The sequence below is a fragment of the Rhinolophus sinicus genome, chromosome 9 (genome assembly GCF_057876585.1).
Source record: "Rhinolophus sinicus isolate RSI-liver-muscle chromosome 9, RSI-T2T, whole genome shotgun sequence".
NCBI lineage: Eukaryota > Metazoa > Chordata > Mammalia > Chiroptera > Rhinolophidae > Rhinolophus > Rhinolophus sinicus.
Genome location: NC_142509.1, coordinates 33,839,145 through 33,853,929, shown reverse-complemented (window position 1 = coordinate 33,853,929; position 14,785 = coordinate 33,839,145). Strand labels below are relative to the sequence as shown.

At 42.0% G+C, this 14,785-nt stretch overlaps 3 protein-coding genes across 6 annotated transcripts in view; 2 read left to right on the top strand and 1 right to left on the bottom strand.

Moving 5' to 3' along the window:
• Positions 1-14,785, bottom strand: part of TMEM116 (transmembrane protein 116) — a 114,390-nt gene that overhangs the window by 37,599 nt on the left and 62,006 nt on the right. The window contains exon 11 of one of the 3 annotated variants that reach the window (XM_019733891.3): positions 11,787-12,277. The exons of the other annotated variants lie outside the window; for them this stretch is intronic. Coding sequence (XP_019589450.1) covers positions 12,221-12,277 — 57 coding nt within the window. The 3' untranslated portion in view covers positions 11,787-12,220. Of the gene's footprint in view, positions 1-11,786; positions 12,278-14,785 lie in introns of those variants that run through there. 3 annotated transcript variants of the gene reach the window in all.
• Positions 1-14,785, top strand: part of MAPKAPK5 (MAPK activated protein kinase 5) — a 104,199-nt gene that overhangs the window by 38,004 nt on the left and 51,410 nt on the right. The window lies entirely within an intron of this gene.
• On the top strand, positions 6,277-11,737 carry LOC109448492 (disintegrin and metalloproteinase domain-containing protein 1a-like). Its single transcript, XM_074321052.2, has one exon. It carries the CDS (start codon positions 8,614-8,616, stop codon positions 11,203-11,205), a length of 2,592 nt encoding a protein of 863 aa, XP_074177153.1. The 5' UTR covers positions 6,277-8,613; the 3' UTR covers positions 11,206-11,737.

The following is a 14,785-nucleotide window of genomic DNA, read 5'->3' as shown; positions in this document are numbered from 1 at the left end:
AAGGATAAGATTGATCCACAACCAAGTCATAAATCTGAATTTCCTTGATATTCTGACCTACCACATGGTCATTTGCAAACATATGCTATGTCCTCTGCTAAACTGTAAATCCCGGGAGGTGAGGAACTGATGTGGTTAATGTGCAATCACTGCCTTGGGCCTCGTTACGGGGAAGACTGCGAGGGACTTTACTATTGTCCTCACAGCCCCCCTCAACACCATGGTGGCATTAACCATTAAAGCAATCCTGCTTCTTGGATCCTACATCAAGCATTCCAGCTTTCTCCTCGTCTGACCATATCATCTGTCCTTCATGTGCAAATGGCTCAGCACAGGCTGTGCACATTCCAGGCCCACTGTCCAAGCTTCATGCTTTTTACAGAAGTCTAAGGGACTGATACATGTTGCCACTCGCTATTCATTCACTCATTCTTTCTTTCTTCCACTGCTCTTGATCTGTACCTACGAACTGTTCTAGTACTGTGGAAATAGTAGGAATTAAGACAAAGTCACTGATTCAACAAAAATTTTAAAAATGACAAACCTGACCCGAGGAGGTTTGGAGTGACCGGAGGTGAGAAGGATGGAAGGATCACTCCATGTGCTACGTAAGTAAGGAACAGGCAGGGGCAGCAGCAGAGAACCCTTAGACAGTCCTGAAATGTGCCACGCTGGCCTGTTGGAAGCCTTTAGGAGATGGTTGAGTGGTGGTGGTGAGAAGAGGCTGAGCTGGTTACTGTGAGGTAAAGCTAAAAGGATTTGTTGATGGAGCAGATGGAAACTGAGAAAAGGCAGCAAAAGGACGTCTCCAGCAGCTTTGCCCTGAGCAAGTGCATGAATGGAGGTGCCGTTTACTGAGATGGGGATGTGTGTGGAAAGGGCAGGTGTTGGACAGGTTTAGCTTGAGATGCCTATTAAACACCCAAGTGGACCCGTCCGCCAGGCAGCAAGTTGAGTGACTCTGGAATTCAGGAGAGAAGTCGGCTAGAGATGTGTATTTGAGAGTTGTCGGAGTATAGATGACATTCCAGCCATGGAACCGGGTGATACTGCCCAGGGAGTGAGATGCTAGAAGGGAAGAGGTCCCAGGACGGCATGAGGACTGGGTTCCAGGGCGTTCCATGTGTAGATGCTGAGAACATGAAGAGGATTCAGGAAAGAAGTGGGAGGTAGAGGGGCCAGTGTGGTTGGGGGACCATCGAGAGAGAGTGTTGTCCTGAAAACCATGAGAAGAAAGTGTTTCAATAAAAGTTTTACACTACAAATCCAGTCCATTCATGAACTCTCTTGGCTCTTCCTTCAAACGTGACCTCCAGAATGTGACCTCTGATCACCACCCGCAACTCCAATGCACTGCAAGTCCCCATCAACTCCCTCCTAGGCAGCTGCAGAAGTCTTCAGCTGCTCTCTTCGCTTCCACTCTGGCTCCCCCAGGAGCTTCTTTTCCACTCAGCAGACAGAGTGATTCTTTGCAAAGGTAAGTCAGAACATACCCGTTATTTTATCTTTTCAATGCTGCTGACAGGTCCATAAGGTGAGGCCTGAGTCTGATCATTTGATTTGACGATAGAGAGTTAGTTATTCATTGGTATCCTGGAGTAAAGCAGTTTGGATGGATGGGTGGGGATGAAAGCTTATTCTAGTGGAGTTAGAATAGAAAGAATGAGTCCAAAACATTTCTGAAGGTGTTCAACCCCATTAGGATTCAGAGAAATGCAGATTGTTTAGCCACAAAGACATCTCACTACATACCCACAAGACTGGCCGTGTAAGACTGAAAATTCCAAGTATTACCGTGGAACACGGACACTCTCAGAAACTGCTATAGAAATGTAAACTGGCATGCCGCTTTGAACTAAGACTTTCCATTTTCTAGTTAAATCGAAGTCTCAAGTACCCTGTAACTTAGCTACTTTACTCTTACGTAAATGCCCTAGAAATTCCTGCTTTTTGTTACTGGACAGTAATGGTCATAGGAGCACTCTTCAGAGTAATGCCAAAGGAAAGAACCCTGTATTCACAGATAATAAAAGGATGTTAAACTGCGATGGAGTCACAGAGAAATACGAGTGTATGAGGTCTGATAATTAAGTTCGCGAACTCACCCCAGAGAAAGTGCTATATAGCTCATCGCTGAGTATTACTATGGTCACCTTCGAAGTACTCCCCTTGGGAAGCTATGCACCAATGCCAGTGCCTAGTCCACCCCTCAAAGGAATTTTAGAACTCCTTTTCTGGATTGGCCATCAGAGCTGTCATTGTATTACCCTTGATGTCCTGAGTGTCATCAAAATGTCTTCCTTTCAGTATTTCCTTTATCTTTGGGTAAAGAAAGAAGTCATTGGGGCCAGATCAGGTGAGTAGGGAGGGTGTTCGAATACAGTTATTTGTTTACTGGCTAAAAACTCCCTCACAGACAGTGCAGTATGAGCTGATGCATTGCCATGATGCAAGAGCCATGAATTATTGGCGACAAGTTCAGGTCGTGTTTGTCTAACTTTTTCACGCGGCCTTTTCAAGCACTTCCAAATAGTAAACTTGGCTGTTTTCCAGTTGGTACAAATTCATAATTAATAATCCCGCTGATATTAAAAAAGGTTAGCAGCATTGTTTTGACTTTTGATTTGGACTGAAGGAACTTTTTTCGTCGTGGAGAATTGGCTGACTTCCATTGTATACTTTGACGCTTTGTTTCAGGGTTATATTGGTACACCCATCTTTCATCACCAGTGATAACATGGCCCAAAATACCATCTTGCCTCTCCAAAAGGTCTTGGCAAACTTCCTCTCTCCTTTGCATTTGTCATCAGTGAGCTCCTTCGGGACCATTTTTGCACACACCTTTCTCATGCCAACATTTTCAATTAAGATTTTCCTGTTTATCGATGTTTACTTGGTCGGCTATGCTTCTCACAGTCAGCCAACGATTTTGGTGCACAATTTGAAAAATGTTTGCAATGCTTTCTTCAGTTCTGTTTGTTACTGGCCACCCTGACCTCTCTTCATCGGTGACGTGTTCTTTCCCCTCAGAAAAACGTTTAATCCGTTTGTACACTGTGGTTTTCTTCATGACATTATCCTCATAAACTTGGACTAACATATCCGTGATTTCACTTCCATTCTTTCCAAGTTTAACAGGAAATTTAATGTGTGTTCATTGCTCTAATTCAAGCTCCGACATTCTCACAAGGGCACACAAATACACGCAACAACAATAATGAACGGCACTCAACAAGACACCACCACACATCGATATGAACGCAGCTGTGAGACACTAATATACCAAGGTTATGAAACCTTACTGAGCTGTTTGTACAGTGCTGCCAATGGAAATGCACATGGCAAGTTGGTGAACTTAACAGGCATACCTTGTAGAGCAATGGAAAGGAAGGAACTATAGCAGCACACCAACACTGTTAGTAAACTTAAATACTCTGTGGAACAAAGAGGCCACATGTAAACACTACATTCATATGGGTTTATATGAAGTTAAGAAGTACCATGGGAACCACTTCCAAAATGTTAAAGTAAGGTTCTCCAGAAATTCCCTTCTCCATAAAAGCTGGCAAAAATAGTGCAAATCAACTTTTTTTTGGAAGTATGGAAAGTAATCAAAGTCACGGAACCATCTCAAGTAAACTTGTTTATTTAAAAACAAAAACAATAAGACGGCCGAGTCTTGGCAACAGCAGTGACTATGTGAAGTTTTTTGTTGTTGTTTTTTCCATCACCATATATTGGATCCCTTTACCCTCATCCTACCCCCTTACCCTCTGGTAACCACTAAACTATTGTCTGTGTCTATGAGTTTTTGTTTCTTCATTTACTTGTCTTGTTCTTTTGTTGTTTTCATTTTTATACACCACATATCAGTGAAATCATATGGTTCTAAACTTTTTCTGACTCTTTTTCGCTCACCATAATAATCTCAAGATCCATCCATGTTGTCGCAAATGGTACTATTTCATCTTTTCTTATGGCAGAATAGTATTCCATTGTGTTTATATATCACAACTTCTTTATCCAAGCATCTATCGAAGGACACTTTGGTTGTTTCCATGCTATGTGAAGTTTTAATTGCCCTATAGCCGTATCCCTCTCCTCCGGTCCCCACAAGCCTTCGAAACCACATCATCTCAACTACAGTAGCTATGGAAAGCAGGCTGCCTCGTACCCAGTGGAATGGGCAGAAAAGTTTGGAGCTGGCTCAAAAGCCTTATCACCATAGCATTGCTACTAATTTACAAAATCTCTATTTACAGGACTTGTCTCTTAAAACTCTTAAAAGACAACATAAGGCACAAGTTTCATGGCACTGGATTTGGCAAAGATTTCTCACATATGACACCAAGGCACAAGCAACAAAAGACAAAATACACAAAATGGACTTCATAAAAAAAAAATTAGAGCATTGAAAACCATTATGAACAGTAAAGAGGCAAAGTACAAAATGGGAGCAGATATTTGCAAATTATATATCTGGTAAGATATTAATATCCAGAATATATAGAGAAATCCTAAATCTCAACAACAATTTAAAAACCTCATTCAAAAAATGGGCAAAGGATTCAAATAAACATTTTGCCAAAGAAGATACACAGATGACCTCTACGCACATGAAAAGATACTCAACAATCATTAATCATTAGGGAGATGCAAATCAAAACTATAGTGGCAACTATCATTAGGATGGCAACTATCAAAAACAAACAAGTCCTCAGAAAATAAGTGTTGGAGAGGATGTGGAGAAAACTGGGACCCTCGTATACTGTTGGTGGGAATGTAAAATGGTACACCCGCTGTGGAATACAATATGGTGGTTCCTCAAAAATGAAAAATAGAATTATTATATGATCCAGCTATTCCACTTCTGGGTATATACCCAAAAGAATCTAACACAGGGTGTTGATGTCCATTTGTATGTCCATTATCATAGCAGCATTATTCACAATAGCTAGTGTCCATCGATGGACTTAAGTGTCCATCGAGGGATGAATGGATGAGCAAAGTATGGTATGTATATATCATGGAATATATTCACCCTTAAAAAGGAGATTCTGCAACATGCTGCAACATGAATGAACCTTGACAACATCATGCTAAGTGAAATAAGCCAGTCACAAAAAGACAAGTACTGTATGATTCCACTATATGAGGTAGTCAGAGTAGTCAAAATCATAGAGAAGAAAGTAGAATGGCAGTTGCTAGGGGCTGGGTGGAAGAAGGCCATCGGGATTTATAGATTACTGAGTACAGAGTTTCAGGTTTACAAGATGAAGAGTCTGAGGCTGGATAGTAGTGATGATAGCCAACATTATGAATGTATTTAATACAACTGAGTGTACACTTAACAATGGTTAAGATGGTAAAATAAATTGGAAGAAAAAAAGTAAGGAGACACCATCAAGAAAGTGAAAAGACAGCCCACAGAATGTGAGAAAACATTTGCAAATCATGGGGACTAGTACCCAGAAAATATTAAGGAGTCTTACAACTCAACAAGAAAAAAACATCCAATTTTACAGGGGTAAAGGATGTGAACAGACATTTCTGCAAAGAAGCTATAAATGGCCAATAAGAATATGAAAAGATGTATAACATCATTAATTATTAGGGAAGTACAGATCAAAATATGACGAGATACCACTTCAGACACACTAGAGAGGCTATAATAAGAAAGATGGACAATAACAAATGTCAGTGATGATGTGGAAAATTGGAACCCTCATTCATTGCTGGCTGGAATGTGAAATTGTGTAGCTGCTCTGTAGAACAGTTGGGCAGTTCCTCAAGAGGCTACACCTAGAGTTAGTTATATGACCAAGCAATTCCACTCCTATTTACCCAAGGAAATGAAAACCTATGTCCATGCAAATCTTGTACTCATATGTCCACAGCAGTATTATTCATAATAGCCAACGAGTGGAAACAACCAAAATGCTCATCACTTGCTGAATCAAAAAATAAAATCTGCTATGTCCATACAAAAAGAATATTATTTGGCCAAAAGGACAGGAAGTACTGATACAATCTACCACTTGGCTAATCCTTGGAAACATGATGCGAGGTGAAATAAAAAGTCACAGAAGACTATAACATGTAGGATTCCACTGCTATGAAGTGACCAGAGTAGACAAAATCACAGAGCTAGAAAGTAGAGGAGTGGTGGCCATGAACTGGACGGTGGGGGGAGGGAAGGGAGGTAGAATGGGAGTGACTGATAATAGATACAGGAGTTTTGATTGGGGGTGAGGAAATGTTCTAAAATTGATTGTGTTGACACTTGCATAATTTTCTGAATACACCACAAACGTCTTTAAAGGATCAATATTATGGTATGTGAATTATCTCTCAATAAAGGTGTTATTAAAAGATAAAGTGAAATAAAATTACCTAATTTTGAGGTGCATATTTAGGAAGCAAAACAATGAAAGTGACAAAATAGTCACCATAAACAACAGGATCATGAATACCTCTGAAGCAGGAGGCTGTGGGATTGGCAGTGGCACATGGGTGACTTCTATCGAGATAAAACTGTTGATTACTTGATCAAGGTTATATTTACACAACTGTTCCTTTCACTCTCTCTCTTTTCTTTCTCTCTCTCTCTCTCTCTCTCTCTCTCTCTCTCCATCTCCATCTCCATCTCCATCTCCCTCTCTCTCAAATACACATAGCATAAAATTAACCACCTTAACCTTATGTAAGTGTACAGTTCAGCGGCATTAAGTACATTCACACTGTTGTGCCACCATCATGACCATCCACTTCCACATCTTCATCATCCTAAAGTGAAACTCTGTATCCATTAAACAATAACTCCCCATTACTCTTTTCCCCAACCCCTAACCTCTATTCTACTTTCTGTCTCCATGAACTTGACTATTTCAGGAACTTCATATAAATGAAATCATAACACATTTGTCCTTTAGTGTCTAGCTGTGCTCTTCCCTTTTTAATAATTTACTGAAAAATACATTTATGTACTATGCACATTTTATGATTGTACTATGATTCAAATTTTTAAATTTCAGAAAAGAAAAATGTAATAATGCAAATTGGATCCGAATGTATATACACTTTGAAAGAGTTTCATTGTAAAACAAGAAGAGAAATTGGATGGTAACTGGAGACTGATGTAGGCTGAGAGTGATGGATTTATAAAAGGGAGATATTACAGCGTATAATGTGATTGGATCCAATGGACAAACATACTTAAGAAGTCAGAGTCAGAAGGGACAGTTGGAAAAGTGAAGTCCATGAGACTGAAAGGGAAGAAGACCCCACACACAAGTAAAAGGACTGGCCTTAGCCTGGAGCGTGGACAATCTATCCAGTTAGTCGGAGGGAAATTCAGATGCAGGTGGACTCATGTGGTGTCTATGTGTGGAAGTATTCTTGTATTGCTTTTATTTTTCTCAGTGAAATATGAGGCTTCATTAGGAGAGTGAACTGACCAGCAAAATGTAGAAAGAGGTGCATTTCGAGATCAAGAATGTGCCATTCGGCAGTGTGGTGGTGGGTTTTTCTGAACACATTTTAGCCGTTCTGGGCACGCATGAAGCAAGTACAAAGAAATAACATTCTACAGATGAACTATCACAACACGCTTAGCTGGGAGTCATTTATTCATTCAATAAATTTTCTTGTTCATCTGCTCTTGAACCTGGGCATTTAAGGATGAATGAACAGAAGCAGTCAGTGAATACACGGAGGTCGTATTTTAAACACAAGGGAGACTTTTAGGATATCGGGTCCTCAACAGGCATAATCTTAGGACACCGATATGTCAGGGCCATCCTGAGAAGGGTGTGGGCCTAGGATACCAGCCAATGTGCCCATGAAAATTACACATAAGACTGCTCTGTTTGCATCTCCCATACAGACTTTTGGACAGTGTTGTCAACAGAACTCGAGACACTGAATTTTGATGATGTTAAAAAATAGAAGTACTGTTCCTTGTCCCATGGGTTACTAACACGCTTGGGTCTATCTCGGGCAAAGGGCAGCCACCCCTTTGCCTTATCTAACAGTATGGCCTGCGAGATGTACATATGACTAATGCCTCACTGAAAGATCAAGAATGCCCTGAGTTGCGAATGTCCTTGTGTTAACCATTTCAGAAGAGGGGAAATGGGCTGTGGAGTGTGCCTGCCAATGATCTCCAAGCCTCCTGGTCTGGAACATTAGGAGTTAGCCAAGCAACGGACACAGGAGGGGGAGGGAGGCAGGGGTGTTCCGTGGGGCACAGTTGAGGAAGGCATGGAGCTTTTCTCTCCTCTCTCAAGGTATATATAGCCTTGATTTGAGAGTTTGCAGTCCTTCTTGGTTACATCACCATGATGTCAAAAGGACTTTAGCCAAGGATCACTGAAGCTGATGCTGCGGAAAGAAGTCACAGCAAAAGGACACTCTCTGAAGGATAACTGAGGGATCCGAGAGGCTAGAAAGGACACAGCCAGAGGCTGCAGCTCTCAGAGGTAGGCAGTGGCCACCCTTTATGCAGCCAGCATATGTACCTCAGGAGCTAACACCTGTGACAGGTTCAGCGTGTCAGGGAGAGCTGCCGCTGATGGACACAGGCCCTGCATCCTCCACTGGTTCACTGGGGCCATGTCAGTGGCAGCCTCTGTGACAGAGCCTGCCTCTATACTACCTTCTCTATGGAAGAACCAAGTGGCCTTGGAAGAGGGTAAGATAAAGTTTCAGACGTGGGCTCTGCAGATGAAGGGCTTGAGGCTGGGGCCAGAGCCAGGATCCTCACATGTCAGGGTGAGGATCATGCTGTTGTTGGTACTGAGTTTCCTGCCAAGCATGTACTGTGACCTGGCATCAGTGTATTATTCTGCCTATGAAACAGTCATCCCCAGGAGTCTGACAGTTGAGGGAGGGGAAGAGCCAGGGGGAAAGGCAGCCTACGTGATACTGATGCAGGGCCAGAAGCAGCTGATACACCTGAAGGTGAAGAGAGACTATTTTGTGACTAACTTTCCGGTCTTCAGCTACCACAACGGCATCGTGAGGCAGGAAGCGCCTTTCATCTCACACGACTGTCACTATGAAGGCTACATAGAAGGAGTCCCGCGGTCCTTTGTTTCTGTCAACACCTGTTCAGGCCTCAGGGGCATCCTGATTAAGGAGGCAAAATCCTACGGCATCCAGCCCATCAACTCTTCCAAACGGTTTGAACACGTGTTGTACGCCATGGCACATGAAGCTCCAGTGTCCTGCAGTGTCGCCGCCAAAGACCGCCAGGTGGCGTCCAGCAGCCGGCACCACGAGAGCGGGAAGCCTGGCAGTCCACAGGCGCTGTCCTCCTTGTGGTCACACACCAAGTACGTGGAGATGGTCGTCGTGGTCAACAACCAGCGGTTCCAGATGTGGGGCAGTAACGTCAGTGAGACCGTCCAGAGAGTGGTGGACATCATTGCTCTGGCCAACAGCTTCACGAGGGGAATAAACACAGAGGTGGTGCTGGCTGGAATGGAGATTTGGACCGAGGGGGACCTCGTAGAGGTGCCAGGGGACCTGCAAGTTACACTCAGGAATTTCAATAGCTGGAGACAGGAGAAGCTCCTCCGTCGGGTGAAGCATGACGTTGCCCACATGATTGTTGGACAGCATCCTGCAGAGGGCACGGGACAGGCATTTCTCAGTGGTGCCTGTTCGAGGGGCTTTGCAGCGGCCGTTGAATCCTTCCATCATGAAGATGTCCTCCTGTTTGCGGCGCTCATGGTCCACGAGCTTGGGCACAACTTGGGTATTCAGCACGACCACTCGGCCTGCGTTTGTGAAGACAGACCCTTTGGCCTCATGCACGAGACTATCACTAAAGAAAGTGGCTTCAGCAACTGCAGCTCTGACTACTTCTCCCAGTTCCTGCGGGAGCACAAAGGGGCCTGCCTGTTTAACAACCCTCGGCGCAGAGGCCGCTGGCGTCGGGCTGCTGTGTGTGGAAATGGCGTGGTGGAGGACAGTGAGCAGTGTGACTGTGGTACTAAGTGTGGCAGTGATTCATGCTGTGACAACATGTGCAGGCTGATCAACGATGCAGTGTGTATTCCTGGACCTTGCTGTAATATGTCATGCCAATTTCAAGAAAAGGGATTCACATGCCGTTTTGCTGAGGGAGAGTGTGACCTCCCGGAGTATTGTGATGGTTCCTCTAGCAAATGCCCCACAGACAGCTACAAGCAAGATGGCACATCGTGTGATAGGTATTTCTATTGTGTCGATGGTATGTGCAGGAACCCTGATAATCAATGTGTACAGATTTTTGGGGAACATGCAAAGTCTGCTCCAGAGCAGTGTTATAGTTCGATAAACCGCAAAGGGGACCGGTTTGGAAACTGTGGTTTTCGTACCTCGAATAACGACCAATATGTTAAGTGTGAAAATATAAATATATTTTGTGGGAAGATTGTATGTACACTTGTTAAACAGCTACCATCAATCAAACCCGATCACACACTGATCCAGATTCCTTACGAAGATGACTACTGCTGGAGCATGGATGCCTATAACACTACTGATGTCCCTGACGATGGGGACACGCAACCTGGCACTCTCTGTGCCCTATCCAAAGTCTGCATTAATAGCTCCTGCACTGATTATACTGAGCTCAACTATGACTGCAAACCAGAGGAAATGTGTAACGGGAAAGGAGTATGCAACAATTTAAAGCACTGCCATTGTGACGATGGCTATGAGCCTCCTGACTGCAAAAACGTAGGTAACGGAGGCAGTGTGGACAGTGGCCCCCCTGGTGAGTCAAGTGCAGGACACACAGATGGAAGTGGAAGTCAGATCACTCAGAAACCTGACGAAGATGAACATGTGTTAGACAAGATGATCTCAGTCTTCTTTATATTTTTTATAATAATATTATTAATGATAATTATTTGCATGTACTTCCTTTGTAAAAGTTCAAAAGTACAGCTCACAGAAATGGGCCTAGAAGAGGCTGCAGAAAAGCCCCCAGAAGCCAAGCCTGGAGAGGTTGCCCCAGAAGAGGCTGCGCCAGAAGAGGGTACCCCAGAAGAGGTTGCCCCAGAAGAGGCTGCGCCAGAAGAGGCTACCCCCACAGAAACTCCCCCAGAAAAGGCTGCCTCCAAAGAGGCTGTCCCAGAAGAGGCTACCCCAGAAGATGTTCCATTAGAAGAGTCTGCCCCAGAAGGGGTAGAAGTAGATGAAGCAGAGGCATAAAACAAGTAGTGGGAGGAAGAAGCCAAATATATGAAACACCTCAAGCACTGAGAGGGAACTAGAGGCTTGGTGACACAGACGTGAAGTAGGAACTGACAGCTGAAATGACTAAGATTAAACAGTCTACAGAAATATACTAATGCAGGAGGAGAAATTCTCTCATTTTTATTATTCGTTTTAGTAATTCAGGTTTTATTTATTTAGTATGTTAAACATTTTACTAGTTTTTGCTTTTTCACATTGCATATGAACTCTTCACATGCATCTTTGACATCAATGTCCTTGTCTTGGGCCAGTTTTTCCAATCACCAGAAACTTTTTCAGGACATGCTATCTTTCACCTAAGTTGTTTGAGATACACTATTCTATGTACCTGCATTTATTACCATCACTTGGATTTTTATTTCAAGTAACAACTACCTATTATGACAGTTGTTTATGTGATCGATTGTGTTACTTTGCCTATAAATGTGCATTCATAAAACAAGGAGTTTTTATATCCAAAAATAAAGAAAACCCTGTTCAGATTAGACATCTCTTCAGATTGTACGTGGTGTAGTTCATTGAGTCCATTTTGTTCTGGGACTCTGTGGAGGGACGGTATCTGATAAAGCAGAAGACCCTGACCACTCCAGGGTCAAGAAGCCAGTGTTGGAGTCACACACCTTTTGAAATCTGGCAGATGTTTAACATTATTTATGTATATTCAATTTATTACTTCCCAGTATTTCCGGGTCTTTCCTATAGCCATACTCCCTTTCTACCTAAAAAATTTATTTTTCTTCTAAAGCAGCTTTCATAGCCCTTCCTCTTTACTAATCTTCCTGGGATGATTTTCAGACATCCAGCTATCTCATGTTTAGCTAATATCACCTAGAGTTAGAAAACTAACTTTATACTAATTTTATAACAGTATAGAGGCCCTATCACAGTGCTGAGTATATGTATGAAACTAAAATTTTGTCTTTTCTATTTTTATTATTTATTGAAATTAATAACTTGCTGGATTTTTACATCAGAAGGAACCTCTCCAATTACAGGTAACAGAGCATTGGAGGTTGTAGATACTTCTCTGTGAAGAAAGCACAAAGCAAGTATAACATTAACACTATTCATTATGTGCCAGTAACTGTGTTCAACACTTTACGTTGTCTTAATTTAATTCTCCCAACTGACCTATGAAACTTCCATTGTGCATATGAGGAAATAGAACAAAGAGAATTTGCTCTAGAGCTTGTAAAGTTGTAGAACCTGCATCTCTCCCCAGGCGTGTCTCAATCTACATTCTCTACTAATTCATGAGCCTTTGCCTTCAGTAAAAAAGTGATGAGGAAGACACTCAGTGTGCTCTTAATTGACTACTATTCTGAATCCTCAAATTGTGTAGTCATTATTGATGAAAATATCTTTTTTCCTATTACATGCTGACCATGGAGTGGCAGGCTGCTTAATGGAGTGGAGTAGATGCTTAATCCATGGAGTGGAGTAGATGCTTAATAAATGTTTACCAAGTACATGATTTAAATAAAGCTAACCTTAAAATATAAGGCCAGATTCATTCCCTGGGCAGGATGCTTCTTGACACGCTAGCACAACCAAAATCTTGCCCACATGCAATATTGCTAAATATAAACAGTGAAGTCATAGAAAGTTTATAAAACCCCCAACTCCAGAAAATGAAGGTTGAATCCCATTAGGATAGACTATGGTAGGGTAGGAGCTAGTTTTAATGTGGGTACGAGTGAGCAGGTGTAACTCCCATTAAATTTCCATGTCCAAGGGTTAGCATTTCCTGTAAAGCTTGGGTGACGATAGTTCATAAGGCACTGTGTGTGACTGTCTCTAGGAAGCATACACTTTCACCTGATTCCTCTCCTCATTATATTTGGAAGATTCTTAAGAATGCTCATGTGTTCCAATAATCTGCGTTGGGAGTCGCCCAGCCAGCTGCTCCCTGAAAAACTCTGATGGTGATTTATTGCTACCCTTTACCTGCCTTCCCTGAGTGGCTACTGTCCTTTCTGTGCTACCTCAGGCCAGCAGAGACCCAGGCCTTTCCCTTAGTTCCTCGAAGCACAGCCAAGTCCAGCCTCTAGATTTCTATCCAGATGTTGGGGAAAACAAAAATAAATTACAATGCGGAAAAGAACACATTTGGACATTGCCAATAATTAATGTTCCTAGAGTCCAGGGAACATGCTCCGCTGGGCGACTTGGATAGGCCATCTCTCACCTTTGACCTGACCTGACATTCTTTCTTGTTTCTGTAGGAGTGCTTTTGGGAATATTTTCATAACATGGAATGAGACTCCCTCCATTCTCTGGGCACCAGTGAAAGGAAAAATTAAAAAAAAAAATTTACTGAAAACCCACATCACATCATCATAACCTCACATGGATGTAATCAATCCCACAGTGATAACAAAGCATTACATTAGTTTGACAAAAACATATTTTTTGTATGTCCAAAGTTCATTTTTTAAAGCTTGCTCTTTTATTTTAATTGAGATATAATCGACATATATTAGTTTCAGGTATACAACATGATTCATATTTGTATATATTGTGAATGATCACCACAATAATTCTAGTTAATATGTATCACCATACAGTTACAATTTTTTTCCTTACAATGAGAACTTTTAAGATCTGTTCTCTTAGCAACTTCTAAATATACAATACAGTCACCATGTATATTATATCCCCCAAACTTATTTATTTTATAACTGGGTTTGCACCTTCTGACCAGATTCACCCATTTCCCCTACCTCTAACAAGCTCTAATTTGTTCTCTGTATCTATGAGTACATTTGTGGTTTGTTTGTATTTTTGGATTCCACATATTAGTGCGATCACATGGTATTTGTCTTTCTCTGTGTGACTTATTTCACTTAGTACAATGCCCTCAAGGTCCATTCATGTTGCCACAAATGGCAATATTTCCCTTTTTATGGTGGAATAAGAGTCCACTGTGTGTGTGTGTGTGTGTGTGTGTGTGTGTGTGTGTGTGTGTGTATGCATATACATATATCACATTTTCTTTATCCATTCCTCCATTGATGAACACATAGGTTACTTCCATATCTTGGCTAGTATGAACAATGTTGCAATGAACATGGGGTGCACATATCTTTTTGAGGTAGTGTTTTTGTTTCCTTTGGATAAATACCCAGAAGCGGACCTGCTGGATCATATGGCAGTTCTATTTTTAATTTTTTGAGGAAGCTCCATACTGTTTTACATAATGGTTGTACCAACTCACATTCCTACCAACAGTACACAGGGTTCCCTTTTCTCTATATCCTTTCCAATACTTGTTACTTGTTGTCTTTTTTATAATAGCCATTCTAACAGGTGTGAGGTGATATCTATGAGGTTAGACAATTAAATTCGAGAACTTGTCCTAGAAAAAGTGCTACATACCTCATTGCTAAATATCACTATGGTCACCCTCGAAGGACTCTTCCCCTTCGGAAGCCATGCACTGACACCAGCGCCTAGTCCACCCTTCAAAGCAATTTTGGAATTTTTCCTGGAATGGCCATCAGAGCTGTTGTCGTAGTCCCCTTGATGTCCTGAA

What these genes read in the sequence shown, in the direction of transcription:
- LOC109448492 (XM_074321052.2), top strand. Translation starts at nt 8,614, where the DNA reads ATGTCAGTGGCAGCCTCTGTGACAGAGCCTGCCTCTATACTACCTTCT.